Source organism: Haliaeetus albicilla, chromosome 22 (assembly GCF_947461875.1).
Source record: "Haliaeetus albicilla chromosome 22, bHalAlb1.1, whole genome shotgun sequence".
NCBI lineage: Eukaryota > Metazoa > Chordata > Aves > Accipitriformes > Accipitridae > Haliaeetus > Haliaeetus albicilla.
Genome location: NC_091504.1, coordinates 17,726,507 through 17,745,586, shown reverse-complemented (window position 1 = coordinate 17,745,586; position 19,080 = coordinate 17,726,507). Strand labels below are relative to the sequence as shown.

The following is a 19,080-nucleotide window of genomic DNA, read 5'->3' as shown; positions in this document are numbered from 1 at the left end:
TGTAGCTTGCCACGTTGCCGCCGGCAGCTTCGCGCAGCCCGACCAGGAGGGGGAGAGGTTCGGCAAAGTCCGGAAACGCTCGGCAATGGCCGGAGGCGGCTTTTAAGGAGAGGAGCGGCTGCCGGCTTTGCCCTGCCCTGCCCTGCCCCGCCGTCGCTCGGCGCGAGGGGACTCGTTCGCCTGAGCGCTGCCGCCTCGTCCTCCCGCCGCGCCGTGAGGGGAAGGGGCGCGATGCTGGCCGACAGCCTGGTGGAGGAGTTCGAGATCCGCGAGGATGAGCCCTGGTACGACCAGCAGGACCTGCAGCAAGGTGAGCCGGGGCGGGGGGAGAGGGAGCGGCGGCGGGGGGAAGCCGTCGCCGCGGGGGGCGTGTGAGGGAAGGGGCTGTGGCGAGGAGGGCGTTGGGAGGGAAGGGGTCTCGGGGAGCCGTCGCCGCGGGGGGCGTGGGAGGGCAGGGGCTGCGGCGAGGAGGGCGTGTGAGGAGGGAAGGGGGCTGCAGCGAGCCGCCGCCGCGGGGGGCGACGAGGAGGGCGTGGGAGGGAAGGGAGCGGCGGGCGGGCGCAGGGCACCGCCACAGCGGCGGTGCGGAGCCCGGAGGGACGCCGGGCGCTCGGGCGGGGCGGCGGGAAGGGCGTGAGGGGGCCGAAGGCGCCGGCGAGGGTCGCGGGGCGGCGGCGGGAGCGGGGCCGGTGCCGCCCCGCGAGTGTCGCAGCCGGGAGCCCGGGCTCCCCTCACGGCCGTGCTTCCCGCCGCCTCGGGCGCGTAGGCAGAGAGAGGATCGCTGTTACCGATAAAAGATCGCGGCTGTCTTTGTTTGACGGAAGGGGTTGCTGCAGCCGAGTTGAATTGTGCCCGGGTTCCTCTCCGCCCGGGAGGGAGGGAGGGAGGGAAGCGGCTCTCCGAAAAGTTGCACCTTGACAGGACGTAAAGCAGCTATGCGGGGTGGGCGCTGGAAATAGCGGGCGCTGGAAGCGTGGGGGTGGGTTGCTATATTGCACCCTGTTGAGCCTTTTCGTAAGGGCTTCGAGTCGATGGAGCTGTGAATGTCGCTGTGCTCGATTAGTTGCAGGTTCATTATTAAAAACTTCCAAAGTTTTCTTCTTAAAATATATGAATAACTCCACTATCCATCAGAATTAGACGTATCTAGCTCTTGTATGTCATTGTCTGAATAGGTCTTAAAACACTACCTGCAGGAGTTAAATGCTATCCTTGATTTCACATGTGAGGAAGGAGTCACAAGAATATACCAAGTATAATTGCACTAAAAATCCTCTACAGACATGATACGGAAAGCATGTGCAATTTCCTTACGAGCTTAGTGGTATTTATGACTGGTATTTACTTAGTTCTACTTTTTGTTATTAATCCTGAGTTTGTTTTAAAAGGCCAACTCAAAGCTGTGAAGTGGCTTCCTGCAAACCTGCTCCAGCCTTATTTGGCTTTTACATTGAAGTACATTAATTCTTGGGATTGGTAGGTGCTACTGTACTATAAACCATAAAGAAAGATACTTTTGAAAGCCTTTCCTAGCTAAGCAGTTTTCACTCTGAGATCAGGCATCTGACAGCAGAAACTTTTTTTGAGATGGGCATAGGTGTCTCTAATTGTATGCTTTGACTATAAAATAGCTAACTGTTTGAGAGCTGTATTTAGGTACCCTTTGCTTAAAATAGATGTTTTCATGGCTCTAGGATACAAACCAATAAATTTAAGTAAGATCCCAAAACCATAGTTTGCTGTCAAAGGGAAGAAAATGGAAAATTTGAAGACATGATTTAGCAATGTTTTTACTATGTCAGTGTTTATGGGGTAGACCTACAAAGAGACTTCAAAATGTATAGCAACTGACTTTTGGCCTTATTGATGTTTCTTTAATTTAATCTTTTAATTAAAATGAGTGAAATAAAAGCTCACAGTAGAGAGCCAAATGGTGATTAAGAAACAGTATTCCATTCTAGAGGTTAGTGCATTCTGAGGGTTGGTTAATGCTCTCCCAACATTTGCACAATCTTTTTCTGGGGATTATCTCTTTACAAGCCTAAATACAAGTGACTAATAGCCTTGCCAAAAGGGAAAGAAGGAAAATAAACTGATGGGCAAGTTGAAATGCAAAGAAGAAATTCCTTACAGGAATGTTTTTTTTTTTTAAGTGTTCTGTTATACTTTATTCCTGGAATGTGAAAGATACTCCTCCAAAGACTAAGCAACACCAATGTATGTAAACAGAGTAGTAAGATTGCTTATCAAGGTCTCTTGAAACTTTTTACGACCCAAACAATCCGTGCACATTTAAAAACTGAGGAGTAAGTTTATGAGAAAACCTAGGTTGTAAAACACCAGGAAGCACCCTGAAACAAGCTTGTAGTCCTTGTCAGCCAGGCTTTGAAACTTAAAACTAGGGTAGGGTTTTGGAAAAACTTTGACAGTCTTTGTATGCACCAAAAGCTTTTGCCTTGACAATGGAGGTGGGCTTTTCTGGCATGCTGTTCATGAAAAGAGAATGCTCATGGAATTCTTTTAAGGATGGGAACAGCTATCCTTCCTTCTGCAACATCCATGTTTTGCTGCAGTATGCTGACCTTTGAAAAAGAATTTTTACATGACTGCTCTTTTTACATCTTGCTGTTACTTGCTTTAGCAGAACAGGGGGTAATCTGAACATGGAGTAGGAAATATGAAGCTAAGTAAAAAAAGTTAAGGGTTTAATTTTACAGTTAAGTAAACTTCAACCAGGCTTGTTTACTTATCTTGCACTACTGATGCCTTTTACTGTTGAAAAAGAACAGGCTTATTTTTAGATTGAAAATTCTCTGAATCATTTTTGTTAGGTGGGTTATGGAAAAGTAGAAGAGAAGGATTTTGTACTGTTTTTATCTTTTTCTCAATTGTAGTAACGCTGTCAGAAGAGGTTGGAGAAGTGCTGGTAAGTGAGGGCTGTTTAACATCACAGAAGACTTATCCTTGAAGTCTTGTTTTGGCTTAGAGATTTCTGATGGAAATGTTAAACACCAGTACAACTGATCAGATTTACTAAAATGAAGATCTGAAGATCTGCACGTATGCAGTTTGCATTATTAAAAACCTCTCTGCTTACATCTTCTGGGTGAAAAGGAAAAAATACATGTCTGTGGCAGAACTTAGCTGTTACTTTACATAAATTTACAACAGAAAATGCAGTGTGCTTCTAGTATTGTACAGTAACTCTCTAAGAGAAATGTAAATTAACTGTTTTCCTTCTGTATCTTGGAACAGATTTGCTCTTAAAATTTGCTCTTTATAGGGCTTATAGGTACTTAACAATGTAGAAAAATGGACTCAAAACAAATTCTTAATTTTAGGAGAGGCGAAATTGTTTCGGTCCTTGCTTTCTCCAGGGGTAGGAGTTAGGGTTTTATTGCATGTTCCTGAGCTCTTCCACTTGTCTTTTCCCCCTCAGAAACAAATTGCCTTAATTACAAAATAGCATGTTTCTCACATAGTAACTCATCTGTGCTTCTGCCATTCTAATGAACAGAATGAGTGTGTAAGTATAATGACATGAATTCTATTATTCACATTGTATTCAAAGTACTGTGTGGTATATGCTACTTGATTTAGTAGATGAGGGGGCATTTAAGAATGAAACTATCAACTCCTAAATGTACTTAAACATCAGAACAAACTTTCACTTTGGGAAGGGAAACGGCAGCAAGTAATTCCATTATGCATTACGTCTTTAACATAATCCTAAATCCTCTCTAAAGCTCTTATTCTACTCTATTAAAATAAAAGAATGAAGTATTTAGTCTTTGCCTTGAATGATGCCAATATTGTTGACTAGCTTTAAAGATTGTGGGTCCTAGTAGAGATTTGCGTAGTATGAGAACTTGTGAATTGGGAATCCATTTTATATAGGATGACAGATTCACTGGATTTGAAGACTACAGTATTCTGTAATGTGATAGAACAAACAGCTTTTGGTGTTTGACTGGGAGTTGCTCTGTCCATGGGTAAACAATGTACAATCTCTGTTTAAAAATGGGAAAAACTTAAGCAGGATACCTTAAGGTTTCCTTATCCAAATACTTTAAACCCCAGCTCTAGAATAGGCTGTGTTTCTTGACAAGTGTTACAATGAAAAAGCTATGTGAGGATAAACTCCTAAGTATAGATCAGCATGCCATGTGGCTCCTAGTCATACATCTTTTGAAACTGTGAAGAACTCCCATGCAGTGTGATTTGTTTTAAATATTTTTTGTAGCATTTATTCTAAGAATCTGATCTTAAGGTAGGAAACAAAGCACTGTAGCTGTAAAGAATGTGTAAAGAATACCAGAGCTGTTGTAGACGTCCAATTCTGGCAAAACAACTTAATAGACAAATGTTCCTACTCACTTGTCCTTGTAAGTCTGAATTTGGTCTTTGGGTTATGTATGTAGATGGAGTAATCATTTTGGACAGGCTGCCAAACTGAAGGTTAGCACAAAGCAATCTTGGAATAGTGTTGTATCTATTACAACGACTAGCTGATAAGATAATTGGGAAAGGGCAGGAAAGAGGTAAGATAACATGTTAAAACAAGGGCATCTTAAATGAAAATGGAATGTGTTTTCTCATCTAGCTACAACTACTGATGATGCAATACATGTCTTTTGTATTTTAATTTAGGTCTTCTTGAAGTCAATCTAAGTTTTTCTTGACTTTTTCTTCAGTCTCTTTCCCATAGTGATGCTAGTTCTATGTGAAAACTAACAAGATTGTATTGCACGCATGGAGGAGACAAGCTGGTCATGGTCCAGGTGATGGGAAGGAGCTGGAAAACTAGAGATTTTTAGAAATCTGTTGGATTCTTAACGTGTAATTGTCGTGGTTTAACCCCAGCCAGCAACTAAGCACCACGCAGCTACTCACTCACTCCCCCCCCATCCAGTGGGATGGGGGAGAAAATCAGGAAAAGAAGTAAAACTCCTGGGTTGAGATAAGAACGATTTAATAGAACAGAAAAGAAGAGACTAATAATGATAATGATAACACTAATAAAATGACAACAGTAGTAATAAAAGGATTGAAATGTACAAATGATGTGCAGGGCAATTGCTCCCCACCCGCCGACCGACACCCAGCCAGTCCCCGAGCGGCGAATCCCTGCCCCCCCCTTCCCAGTTCCTAAACTAGATGGGACGTCACATGGTATGGAATACCCTGTTGGCCAGTTTGGGTCAGGTGCCCTGGCTGGGCATGAGAAGCTGAAAAATCCTTGACTGTAGTCTAAACACTACTGAGCAACAACTGAAAACATCAGTGTTATCAACATTCTTCACATACTGAACTCAAAACATAGCACTGTACCAGCTACTAGTAAGACAGTTAACTACATCCCAGCTGAAACCAGGACAGTAATACCCTGCACAGAGTAATTACAGTTTTAGCAACAACACCAAGATTTATTTCTTTGTTGCATTATGTTAGCTTTTAAATTACACGACTTTAAACATAATAATATAGAATATCTAGCACTACTGATGCTGTTGAACAAATATCAAGCTTTCCTCTAGAAAGGAACTGAGTGTTCAGATGACTTATTTCTTAATTTGAAGCAACTACAGTCACTGCACCCTGGAGGTGATTGAAGATGACTGAAGTGAAATTGAGATTAAGTGCTTGAGAACAAATGACATTTAAAATGATGTTTTGGAGCACATAAAACAATTCTTGTCTCCTAGGTTTATGAGCTTGAAAAGCAGAATAGCTACACTTCTTTATCAGTTTTATGTTTTTTTGATATTATTGTTTCACCATAAAGAGCATCTGAAACTTTTGTTTAGTACACTGATCCTGTATGACCTGAGCTCTTTGGTGAAGGGGTAATAGGGAAGAACAGCAAAGTAAGTAACAGTGCAGTCAGCTTTGGCCTGGGTCTACCCTGATGAACATTTGCAGGGTCTTTTACGCTTACTCTTCTAAAATACGAGTGCTGTAAACATGGTGAAGTGTCACTAACGGACACCTGGGATGGAGATGCTGGTGTAGTACTAGGCAGATTGTGGGATGTGAAGAGAAGATGGCTGGATGTGTCTAACCTGTGGCCGAGGGGCCAAAGGAAGGAACTAAGGAAGCTTCATGAAATAAAGATTATCTTCTAGGTTTCAGGATTGACTTAGACTTGCATTATAAATGGTATATGAATGTTATACTTAAGTATAAGCTGACTTTCATTTTGGGTACTGGAAATAACTTAGAGCAGTTATAACAGCAATAAAAACCCACGTCAAGTAAAATGCTTTAAAATTAGATTATATTATTGGCTCTACAACTTATGTGCAAACGTGATTTCTTTGGTTAGATCTTCACCTTGCTGCTGAGCTTGGGAAAACACTACTGGACCGTAACACTGAACTAGAAGAATCTTTACAGCAAATGTATGCAACAAATCAAGAGCAACTGCAGGAGATAGAGGTAAATAATTAAGGGATCCAAGTGTTATAGCATCTAGACCTGCAACATAACAGCACATAAGTTGAGATCTGAATTTCTTGATATCTGATGGACACTTTAAAGAAAAATACTGAACAACCTTTAACCACGTGTGCTACTTTGAGAATTTGAGAACCTGTATAGGCTTGATCATAGTTAGAACTGTTTGTCTTATTACTGGAAGCTTTGTGCCATTAAACTTCATGTTGCATTTGGCTTGTTTAGTGACAAATGACTGGTATTTTTCTTTTTGTACAGAAAAGTCACTTCAGTTATTTTATTGCTAAATTTTGCTGATCTTTCCAGGTAAAATGACATTAAATTATATGATGATAATAAATCAATAATTTAAATCATTATATGAAAATGTTAGTGGTTACAGCACTGAAATTTAAATGCTGATAAGTGTAGGAGAGATTGAAATAAAATCTGAGGATATGTACTTCCACTAAACTGAGCTGTGGTAAAAGGAGCTAAAGTCTATTTTAATTAAAAAACAAACAAACCACCCCAGCAAACCCAAACACTTAAATAGTATCTAAATACAGGATGTAGTAGATAATATTGTTATGTATTTTTCAGGGGGGGAAAAAAAATCATCACCTTTCAAAACCACCCATCTTTGTGTTACGTGGTGGGAAACCTGGCCATTTTGGCAATTTCTTTTTTTTTTTTTTCATATTGCCTGTGTTCTTGCAGACCCAGCATTTGTCAGCATAATGGATTTTTTTTCAGCTATTAGAGGGCTATGCATGGTCTCTAATAATGAAATTATTAAATATTCAGTACTTTGCTGACTGACAACATATTGGAAGTGTAGTCAGCATTTCAGTTTGGTTCTGGTACGAATCACAGGGAACAGGCTGTGACTGGTATACACTAGATTTTTACAGAATCTCAGTTCCTTTGTGCAGGCAGTACTTACGCAGTTATGGACAGTGTGTGGATTTTGTACAGCTGCAACTTAAAACACTTATTGTAGTGGTAACAGGTAACTTAAAGAATCCTAAGCTTAATACTTAAAAACATATAGGTGTCTTTAGTCGTGTTAACACAAATGCAGCATTTTTATTAGGTGCTGCACAATTTCTGAGTGCAGGGTTGTTAGTGTGGTTTTGTTTTTTTTTTTTTTTTTTAATAAGATACTTCTGTTTTGTACCTCATACTTTGTCTCTTTCCTCTTATTACATGCTAAACATCATCTTTGTTGTCTTATTCATTCCGTGATACCATGGTTGGAATGGCTGATGCTTATATTAGTGCCACAGCATTACAAAGAATGTATTTACTTATGTCGAAACTTAAAATAACTCATTGCCATGAATGGTTTTTATAAAAAGATTAATTCTTAAGATCTAGAGAGGACACACACTTCAAGGTGCTATACAAATACTATTCTACTTGAGGTTCAACACCTGTATGAACAATTGTGTTTAAGGAAGCGTTTAACACAGTTACAACACACCTTTCGAAATAACACAGTATAACTTTGTGATAGATAACTAACCTGGCTCATTGGGTGTAGCTACTTAATAAGCAGCTGTATTTTAACTCTATCTTGAAATATGGAAAATACATTATTGCTAAGCTGCATTCATTTATAGAAATAGTCTAGTGTGATTAAGGATGTAATATCCTGTTGGTTTAATCTAGTTTATTTGCTTAAGCTTTTTTTGTGGGTTAGTGTTTATTGACAACATAAGAGGGCTTCAGCACCAGGAAGTGGTCTAAGGTGTCTTTCCAGTAGTGACCTATAGTTGTTGGTGTGTTGTAGGGTCAAGTACTTGTATGTTCAGACAACCTCAAACAGTGACAGACTAATTCGTTCTCTCAATATCTTGCTTTGCTTAGCCAACCAAAAAAACCCAAATCAAGACTTGTGCAATACTACTTTTTGAAGGCTTTATCTGATACCTCTTTTTTCTCTTTCTTCTTCTCCCCCAACATGGGCAGGAGTGTATATTGGGTTGTCCTATTAGTCTCCCCCCAAAAAGGAGGGGGAAGAGAGAAGGGAGAACAGTTTTTGTGATGCTTCCGACATCTAAGTACTGCCTGCACCTTTATTTGCCCACCTCACTGTGTTGAGTCAAAGAACCTGTAGACTGTATTCGAATCTACCATAAAAACATGCTGTCTTCTCTGTTCTACCACCTGTCTTAATCTTCAGTGCAGTTTAAAAGTGTAATAGCAACTCAAAACATTTCTTTCTCCAAAGAAGTCTCTCTTGTATCTGGATTTCTGGTAGAAAAGGGAAAATCAAATGCTCCCCTTCTTCAAATACCCAGAGAACCTCAAGATGGAGGAACGGAATATATTAGCTTACTGGCACAAGGGATTGTTACAGGAATTCACTGAAACAAATGGGAATAAAAGTTAGCATATGCAAGGTGCAGTACTTTTTAGCTGGTGAAAGCAGTTCAGTCAGTTATTTTCAAACCTATATTTCTGTCTTTGGGAGCGCAGGATACCCCACTGCACAGGATACGCGTGCAAGTGGTGTATCCAGTCTCTATGCTTGATTTTTCCTAATTTTCAAGTACTTGTCTCTAACCTAAATGTGATCTTTCAGCTACTTGTAGCTACTCTGCTGTGTAGCCTTTTCAGTGCAGTATATCAGTGTAAATCTCTGGGGTTTTTTTCCTATTAATTCACATCTTATGGGTAGCAAAGTCTAGAACTGGCCAAGAAATCATTCTGAAATATGGTACTACCTTGTCTGCACTGAAAAGGAAGGGTCAAAGGCTTTGGGATGCTTAAGATTACATCTAATATATTAAACGCTAACATACTAAGCGTTTTACAGCCTTGGCTCATTATATCTGACCTCTGTGCTGACACGTGTGCCACTAACTAATCACTGTAGATGTAATAAATGCTGGATTGAAAGGGCAACTTTATTCCTGTCTGAATCTGTTCTCAGCACTCAGACTTCAGAAATACTGACACTCTCCTTTTATCATGTGGTAGCATGCAAGAAGTCTGAAATGCTGCTTCATGTTAGGTGCTCAGCTGCAGGGGAAGTGGAATAAATTTGAACTTCTAAATTATTTATTACCACATCTGTACTTTGTTTTGGTGGCCTGGTTATAGCAGGCCAACTTGACACCAACACTGAAGATACTAGAGACGCAAGGTGAAGAAAATGGTGCTTCACCTCTTCCATTCATCTAAAACTTCTGCAAAAGCCCATTGTAATAAGTAGTAACATCTAATTCTGGCACCAAAGGTTTGGCTTCTGTGCTTAGCCACGCTCCTATCGCTGAAGAAAGTCTGAAGATTTCCAGCTCCTTCTGAGAATAACCAATAGGGAAAGTTAATCTGAAATGGGTCACATTGAGATTCTGCTGCTAATCCATGTACTATTTTTGTATAAATCCTCAGTCATGTGCGCACAGGCTATGAAAGGATCTAGCCAACTGCTATCATGTTGATCTTCTAGAAGTCTGTATGTAGCAGTTACTAGTCCTAGATTAACTTATTATCTGTTCTTAAATTGCCTAAAATGTAAACCCACCAATCTTTTAATGAGGTAAAAGGTTAAGTAGAATATTAGAAGTTTCGAGTATGTAGCAGGCCTATGTAAAGGGAAGTAATTCTGCCTAGAAGTCTGCTGGGTGTTCCTACTTGAAATTTACTTTTCAGTAAGTAGCATGTAGTAATACAGAATATATTGCAAGAAATAAATTCTATGCAAGAACAAAGTATTTCAGATTTAAAGGGTTAGGGTTTTTTTGTTCAAGTCAGTCTGCAAATTCTCTTGTAGATTTTTGGACTTGGATCAGCCCTATCCTGGGTGGGACAATATAAGACACTTGTATTAAGAGCCTTTAGGGGATTGTTAACTGCTCTTAGACTGAGAATTCTAAGCTTTCTGACATTATTCAAGAAACTTAACAGCCTATGTTGTTAATTGTAAAACTAAAGAGAATTTAAATGAGAATATTTCATGTGGAGTTTTATTTTTTAAAAAAGGCAGGAGACCTTTGTTTGGGATTATCGTAACTGGAATAGTTCCCTGTGAGTACTTAAAGATTAAATTCAATAATTTGAGTATACTTCCTGACACATAGTAGCCCGTATACTTTCTTAAGTGTGACTACAACCTAAATTCTGTTCTGCTGAACCTAGTGCTGCTTCAGACTGGAAGAACTTAGGTCAGTGGAAAAGAAATTCAGTTATGGATGGTACTATCTAATATTTCAGTTTTAATGCTAAGAAAATTTTTGGGTCAACACTGTTGAAAAATTTCTGTTGGAGCCTACTGCAACTTTTAGAAGGACTCAGTGGATAGTTAAGGGCTATGTTTGAAGTCTGGATTCAAGGCTGCATCAGTGACAACTGCAGTACAGACAAACCCAATCCAGAATGCTCAGGTTCTGGCAAAAGCCTAGCTGCAGCAAGGCTAGATAAAGACAGCTTGCACGACCAAAGCCAACTCCTCTGGATAAAAGGCTGTTTGATCAGCCTGGGTTGACCTCCATGACAAAGGCAAGCTGCCTAGCTGAGTTACTGATGGTGCCTTTTCAACTGAACACTTAACCAAAGCAACCACTGGAATCTACGTTTCTGAAATTTAGTAGTTTCTCTATGAATGTGAAGAAAAAATGCAGAATAATAGTCCTGTCTTTGTGTTTCAAGTGTAAACTAGTAACAGCAATACTGTGTTGCAGTACCTCACAAAGCAAGTGGAGCTCTTGCGTCAGATGAATGATCAGCATGCAAAAGTCTATGAACAGCTGGATGTGACAGCAAGAGAACTGGAAGACACTAATCAAAAGCTAGTTGCAGAGAGTAGAGCTTCACAACAAAAGATATTAAGGTAACAAACTTACACTAGGGTTCCCCCCCCCCCTCCCCAGCCCAGTTGATAATATGACAAAGAGCAGTCCAAGTGTATTTGTGAGGTTATTGGGTGGCTGTCTCTGTCTAGTGGTGTTCTACAATACTGTTAAATTGAAAGGATAGTTTTATTTTAAAGGTCTTTTGGGGCCAAAGAGCAGCATTCAGAGAAGAACCTACAATATGAGGGAATGAGAAATTCCCATGTCCTTGACTAAGCATTCAAATGTTTTTAACAGCAGTCCTTCACCTTTTAGCTTGACAGAGACTATTGAAAATCTGCAGACACACATAGATGACCTGCAACGACAAGTAGAAGAATTGAAAAAGACTGGACGAGGCCGGATGAACCATGAGAGATCTGACCAGCCAAGATCAGTGCATAGTTTCTCATGTTTGAAGGAGCTGTATGACCTTCGCCAGTAAGACTTTTTACCTTGCATAGCAAAGAGAATACTGAAATTATTTTAAGCAAAGCTTTAAAAACTAAGACATAAGCACAGATGTCAAACAAGCTAGCAGAAAAACATCTGACGTTCACAACTAGCAAAATATCTGTGGAGTCCTGCACTGTGTGGTGTTGCCACTGCTTCTGGCATACTTCTAGACCGCACTAGTCTTTGTGTGAGAGGAACTGCAGGTTCCACTTTCTGTCCTGAAAGATTCTCTCCCAAAGTCTCCAACCATATCAAAATGTAGCCTAGAAAGCTTACAGCAATTTGCATCCCACTATTTTCAGTCAGATAAGAGCATACACACAGATACTCTGAAAAGCAAATATCCTAAATGCAAAATATTTTCTGTAACTTACCCTTTCCTTGGATGTCCGTGGGTACTTTTTTTTTCCAAGGCAGGCAGGATTCCTGCAATAGCTTTCCTGAACTTAAGCTGGTTAAAATGATGCTTAAGCTGGTAAAATGATGCTAGGAGATCTGGGCTGCTTTTTTAATTTAGAGCAGTTTTACCCAGCTGAACTGCATTAGTATGCCCATCAGGACAATCACCTGGGGTAAAAGCTCAGACTAGCTTCAATCCTAGAAGGTAATTTCTTAAGTGAAGCACCTCCACGGACAGGCAGAACAGGCTTTTGTGTCTGGGCTTCAGCACTACGTGGAGGTAGGACTGTAGAATAAATCCGTACATCCAGAAAAGTTATTTCTTGACAATTCAAAAGATAAGTGGATTCTTTCAAACTGCCAAAGGCTTGTGGAAATACCAGCCTACAGAATTGCCTTGTCAATTTTGAAGCTTGTTCCCACAATCAATAGTGACAAAAGTTACAAGAGTGGAGTGCTGCAGAAAAATAATCCAAGTGTCAGAAAGTATTGCATGATACATGAGGGCAATGTTTATTTAAACTTAAATTATAGATCTTGTTATTCAATAAGCTTGTTGGTAACTTGAAACTGTTAATGAGCTGCCATTCTGCTTAAGCTGGGAGGCTTGATTTGACAGAATTAAGTAACAAACTCTGTTTTGATTATTAAATGGACCAATAAGTTAGTAAAATGACTGCTATGTATACTTTGAGGCGTGTTAGCACACGGGTTAAATCTGTCATTAGTTACCCAGGACAGGAAAACTTCAGGAGTTGTGCTCAGATGTATTTCCTAAATTTGATAACACTTATTTTGTTTCTGCAGGTATTTTGTTTATGATCATGTGTTTGCAGAAAAGATTACTTCGATGGATAGTCAGCTAAGTCCTCTAGAAGAAGAAAATGAGAACTTAAAAAAGGCAGTTACAGTTTTGCAAGCCCAGCTTAACCTAGAAAAAGAGAAGAGGGTAACAATGGAAGAGGAATATAGTCTTATGGTAAAAGAGAACTGTGACCTTGAACAGAGGCTTGTCGATATAGACTTATATCGGGCTCGTGCAGAGGAGCTGGAAGCGGAAGTAGCTGAAATGAGACAAATACTTCAGTCTGAAAACACATTCCATAATGCAGAGAAATTGGTGCCAGAATCCTTTTTCATTTCATTCAAGGAATCTTTAGAAAGGGAGCTTGGTCAGAGCCCGGCAGATGATGGACTTCTGACTGTATCGGAGCTTGAGAAGAAGGCACTGAAACGGAGCAGCAGCGAAACTTTCCTAAGCAGTGCTGCAGGGGGAGACATTCTAAGGGGCCACGAAGAAACATGTATTAGGAGAGCTGAAGCTGTGAAGCAGCGAGGAATCTCTGTTCTTAATGAAGTTGATGCTCAGTATAATGCTCTGAAAGTGAAGTATGAGGAACTTTTGAAGAAGTGTCAAATGGATGAAGATTCTTTGAAACACAAGGCTGTACAAACGCTGAAGCAGTACTCCAAAGACCTAAACGTGGGGAACACCCAGTATGATCTTTCAGCTAGCAATCAAGAATTCACAAATGTGGAGCTAAGTGACTCTCCCGCAAATGCTCTTCCTGAATATAAAGCACTCTTCAAGGAAATTTTTAGTTGTATCAGAAAAACAAAAGAAGAAATAGATGAACACAGAGCTAAGTACAAGTCCCTCTCCTCTCAGCCATAACATTGGACATGCTGATGACCCATTTTCTGTTGATGACTAATGTTAGTCAAGAGGGGGAAGAACTTTATACAAGTGTCAGAAGACCCCTTATACTGATGTATTTCTTGAGCACTCAAAATGAATGTTTTGAATTAGCTTGTAGACCTGTAGTTAACAGGCTAGTTAGTTAACAGCTAGTCTCCCTGTAGCTATGTAGCAATAGATTTAACGTTGTTTAGCACTGTCACACAAACTAGTGGTTGTAAAGCAAACGGACATCATAGCTTAATACTACACTACTACTTCATCCTACACTTAATCTCTGGCCAGAGCAGTAACTGACACTATTTGCTTAGTCCACATCAAAAATAACAGAGCTAAGAAAGCTGTACTGTATTTCTCACAAGGAACCAGACTAAAGCTTTCCTTTAGTTTGCAGTGATGATCTAGCCCTGTAACTACATCTGTGTAGAAAATGAACAAAAACAAAGCCCCTGACCAGTTGATGGGCAGCCTCTCCTTGGTTCTTGAGAATGAAGTTAGCAGTCTAGCTGAACTTGCTTTGGCAGGGAGGCGGAGAGCTGGCACAGCAGCCTGCGCTGTGCTTGCTTGAAGCCAATACCACATTTCCACATGTGCTAAGCTCTCCCACAGATTGGTGTAAATGTCTTCCTACTAAGAAAGGATTTGATGTGAAGTTTGCGTGGCTTTTTAGGTATGGTTTCTTATGTAGGGCACTTTGTCTTAAGGCAAGATACTGTGAATTGATTATGTATGTTATTTGGGACCTACTGTTCTTTGGTGGAATGTCTGCACATCTTTATGTGTATTTGGTAAGATAGAAAGTTGCAATTTAGCTATTTAACTTTAGTAGTAGCACTGACATAGTGGAATAGCTTTTCTTCTTACATATCACAAACTCCAAGTGCTTGAAGGAGATGGGCCAGGTAAAACCTTCTCATGCTGTTCTGTCTGTTGCTTCCAGCATCAGCTTCTGTGGACCTATTTATTCCATGCTGCCTCAGGGGTGGGAGGATGGACACAACACTGCCAGAACATACCCTACTGAAAACAGGGGACCACGCTCTTGTTCTTCCCCTTCTCCACTCCCTAATAGTAATTCATACATATTCAAATTCTGAAAAACAAAGAACATGGAGAAGTATGTTCTTTAAAACTGCTTCAAAGTGTGAGGAAAAGAAAGGCTAAGAGATTAAGGGGAGGAGGAAAGGCACAATGAAAAGTGACATCCTTTTCCTTATAAAGGGTCTCATAGCTTAATTTGGGCAGCTGTTCTTGCAATCAACTTACTGCCTGTCTGAGTTGCTGCGATACACCAAACAGTTGACACAGAACGTTGACAGTTTCTCAGCTTTAGTTCAGCTGTTGCAGTTCTGTCTGCCTTATGTTGTATCCTGTTGCGCTTGTGTATAGCTGTCCTTCAGTTGCAGTATTAAGATGTCATATTGTGGGATTTTCCCCAAAACATGTATTGCATTCTGAAAATTATTTAAAAATAAGAATCTGGCTCTTGCATTTTTCTAAGCAAATAAACAATCCAGTCAAGCTACATGTGTGACTAGTAACTATGCCCATCTGTGCCAATCAGGGAACAGTAAACTAGGTACAGATGGCACCTGCATTATCTAGTCTTGCCATCTTTCCTACATCTACAGAGCTAGGATGGAGTTCCCATTAAGTTTGTATTTTAAAAAGGTTATGCTGTATGGAAAAGGAGAGGCCTATCTAGGATAGAAATGCAGAGGGAACTATGTAGTTTCTTCTCATTGTGGTGTTTGGCAGTGCTGTTCAAAATGGGGGGGAGGCAGAAAAGCTGCTGTTCTGCCATCAGGTTAACTGTGTTGTCGCTGTTTCCCTAACACTTGGATCCTTGTCACCAGGAGGTCTGCCCAATTCAGATACTGGAAAGCAGTAACCTTAAATGAGAAAGGCATGACACTGTTAGTCACCGGTGATTTACTACTAATATTCCTCACTGCTTCTGGGGAAGGGGGAATTCACACCTGCTGGACCAGAAGACATGTAAAAGCAATTCAGAATTTTTGGTTAAATAGGTGATCTTCAGTGGTTTATTACTGCTCGCTAATTTAGAGCACTTTCATACATACAGTTTTTATGCTTTAAAAATGATTTCCATGGAACTACTTGCTGCTTCTGTAATGTAACTTCCCCTTGGCTACCTGTGCCATTGCTAAGCTCTGGCTGTACTGTACTTTAACACTTACCCGTGCATATTGTGCAATAAAAAACTCCACGGCTGGGTTCTTCTTTCGTAACTTCTCTCAGGCTCTGGCCTTCCCCGAGAGAAGCCGTACAGGTGCAGCCATAGGTAATGCTACAGCAGCAGGGCTGCACTAGGGCAGTGCCAGCCATGGGTGCGTGCAACAGACCAAGACAAAGGCTGCAAAGGCTGCCTGAACTTAAAACACCTCCCAGTTATATTGATGCAGTTAATGAACCACACTAGCGTATTAATTAAGGTAGAGTTTTTCACAGTTTAGGTATTTTCCACAGAAATGTGAAATGCCATAAGTGTGGTAACAATATTCTTAGCCAATCTTATCTGGATTAACTACCTTAATCTGCTTATTTTAGTCAACAACTCGGCCTTTTCTGAGCATAAGTAGATGAAATTAATAGAATCTCCTTGAGCTTCTCATGTGATGGAAATTATAGCAAAGAACATGACCAGTAAAGTAACCATGTTCTACAGTGCTTACAGTAGGATATTCCTTATCTTACTGCAGTTAGGCTTCAATGATAAACCTGTAACAAAAAGATCAGTTACTGCACCTTGTGCAACAGGCCCTTTGCTTGGCAGCTACCCCGTGAAGAATATGATGCAAGCAGAACGATGTAAAGTGGTTTACTATCTACCTCCAGCCTCTACTAAACATTCCTGACCTTTCCTTCCTCCATAAGCCTTCAGGCTATAAAAGGAGTGGGTGCAGCTTCCCTTTCTTTGGACAAATACAAGGCAGGGTAGAATTGACCTTCAAGATAAAATTTTATTAAAAAAATTACACAAAATAGAGGTTTTACATTGTTGCTGTGTGATAGCTACAGCTGGATGCCTTCCAGAGGGTGCACTTGCTTACTTACCTCACTGTATTTGCATACAGTAATGGCAAAAAAATCCCTCAAACAAAACCCACACCAATAAAAGAAATCCAGTAGTAGTTCCACATCTGTTTCAAATCTAGGTACTTTCCCAAATAACTCATTTCACAGACAACAGGTGAGAACAATTGCTATGTTGTACAGAGTTCAAAGACAATGATTTTGTTCCCCCCTCCCAGGCCTGACGTTTCCATGAACATGACTATCTTCTTTTTTATAAAGAGGGCTGCAAGGGCTATTACAACGCTCAGACTAAAGTATGAGCATCTAGGTATTTAACAAAAACTGGGATGTTTGTAAACAATTTAATTTATTGGCATTACTTACAAAATAAAGTATTAGACTATGATTTTCCATCATGTCTGTTGTCAGTATGTGGTTTTATTTTTTTAATAACAAAACAGAACGAGAGTTGAAATACATTAGAAATCCCAGATTAATCAAGCTGCAGACAGGGTCCCATGTTGTCCTCCTAGTTGCTCGTGCGCCTAGGCGGCCATGCAGACACGCGCGCGTGTATGTGTGTGTGTTGGGGTATCTGTGACTGTCTGTCTGCAATGCCCACATGCCCCAAAGTGGGTCAGATCCTGCCCCACACTCCCGAGGCCACGGCATTACTCTGTCTGTGCCGCCCACTGCAGGTTTCCTCTTTCGTCCTGGAGATCGCTTGAAACCGCTACCACCGCTGTCAAGACTGCACCGTCCCCTTAAGATACCACATTCCGCCGTAGCTCACACAGCAGTCCTGGGGAGAAAGGGAAAGTCCGTATGGTCTTGGGAACCATTGTCTGGCTTTAGGGCAATAAATGTGATCAATAACCCAAGTCCCCTCTCCAGAGCACAAGAGAGAGCACAAATCCAGAGCAGCAGGTTATCTCCACCCTGAAGACCATATAGCCTAAATGAAGATGACAAACACAAGAGGGGGAAGGTTGAGAGGCCACGAGGAGGACAAACAATGCAATGGCAGCAAGAAACGGGGCTTCTGTGGGGAGAAGATGGGGATCATGCAGCAGCCAGCTCAGGAAAGGTGGTGGGCAGGGGTGAGGACAAGGGAACTGGGGCACACACAGGCTGAAGCTCAGGTGGAGAGACTGAAGGGAGCAGCGGGAACAGGCTGGAGTGTGAAAGCGGTCGCCAGATCTGAAGCCTTTTAAGAAACAACATTCTATGATAATGAACTGTCAAACCTCAGAACCGTGCTTTGGTATTCCGACCACACGTCTGCTAAGCTTACAGCGAGTAAGCACCACAGCAAAGGAGTTCAGTAAGCGGGTTTTCTTGTGGCTCATTTTCTTATTTCTATTAGATGAGCACCAAGTCTCTCGAGTTCTAAGCTAATGGCTTCTCTTTCTTTTGCTCCCACCCTTCCATTTAGGTAATTCAACACGGGCTTAAGTACTGCTAAAAAACTGATGATCTGTAGCTTAAAGGGAAAAAACTATCTTTTTTTCTGAAGTCTTGGGACCTGCACATCACAAAACCAAATAAGAAATTAAGTGTGGGGGCTAGAAAGAGGGTTTGCGGACTTGATCTGCTGATGCAAAAATACAAACCCTGGCAGTCTGTTCCTCTTGTGTATAAAAAAGGAGCACAGGCAGATGGGGAAACAGGAGTCAACAAATCCAATTTCATTCAAAGAGGAATCCTCTCTCTTGTGGCTTAAAGAAGCCAGAGAATCGCCCTATTTCATTAAATCATACTTCTAAATTTCATTTCAGAAACAAGGTAATTTCACATACTTCTGTGACCAATGTATTCAAGGCAAAGAGGCCTGACACTACACAAGGCTGGTTGTGCGATGACTTAGTGACCTACATAAAAACAGTACCCAGTTTTTTAGGGGAAGGTATTTTTTCTACAAATAGGTTATCTGTTAAATAGCAACAGCATCATGAAAAACTAATGCCAGTACATTGTCTAGATGTTCCAGGAGAGCTGATATTTGAGCTCATCTAGTCGCTTGACAAATCTCCCGGCACAGGCAAGCCACATGAAATACTGTCTAGCAGGCAGAAATGTCTGAGCTTATTTTAATGCTAAGAAAACCAGGTTCTTTCAAGCAAGACCAGTTGGCTTATTATCACAGCAACGGATCTGTAATTTTTCAAATATACTATTATTCTGTTTTCAGATCCTAATGTAATAAAGTAC

General features: G+C 40.8%; 2 protein-coding genes across 4 annotated transcripts in view; one reads left to right on the top strand and one right to left on the bottom strand.

The window, feature by feature from the left end:
* The first annotated feature begins 37 nt into the window (after positions 1 to 37).
* On the top strand, positions 38 to 17,285 carry CDR2 (cerebellar degeneration related protein 2). 2 transcript variants are annotated; one of them, XM_069810125.1, is made up of 6 exons: positions 38 to 310; positions 2,895 to 2,926; positions 6,326 to 6,438; positions 11,127 to 11,275; positions 11,553 to 11,717; positions 12,939 to 17,285. In XM_069810125.1, the coding sequence occupies exons 3-6, from the start codon at positions 6,400 to 6,402 to the stop codon at positions 13,804 to 13,806; spliced, it is 1,221 nt and encodes a 406-aa protein (XP_069666226.1). In that variant the 5' UTR covers positions 38 to 310; positions 2,895 to 2,926; positions 6,326 to 6,399; the 3' UTR covers positions 13,807 to 17,285. The 2 variants fall into 2 exon arrangements, with proteins under 2 accessions (XP_069666226.1, XP_069666225.1); XM_069810124.1 differs by lacking the exon at positions 2,895 to 2,926.
* Positions 16,795 to 19,080, bottom strand: part of POLR3E (RNA polymerase III subunit E) — a 32,240-nt gene continuing 29,954 nt past the window's right edge. For both annotated transcript variants that reach the window (XM_069810120.1, XM_069810122.1), the window contains exon 21: positions 16,795 to 17,671. In XM_069810120.1, the coding sequence (XP_069666221.1) occupies positions 17,615 to 17,671 (57 nt within the window). In that variant the 3' untranslated portion in view covers positions 16,795 to 17,614. The remainder of the gene's footprint in view (positions 17,672 to 19,080) is intronic.

What these genes read in the sequence shown, in the direction of transcription:
- CDR2 (XM_069810124.1), top strand. Translation starts at nt 232, where the DNA reads ATGCTGGCCGACAGCCTGGTGGAGGAGTTCGAGATCCGCGAGGATGAG. An exon ending in CCAGCAGGACCTGCAGCAAG is followed by an intron (nt 311 to 6,325) that starts GTGAGCCGGGGC and finishes TTCTTTGGTTAG; the next exon opens with ATCTTCACCTTGCTGCTGAG. An exon ending in GAGCTGTATGACCTTCGCCA is followed by an intron (nt 11,718 to 12,938) that starts GTAAGACTTTTT and finishes TTGTTTCTGCAG; the next exon opens with GTATTTTGTTTATGATCATG.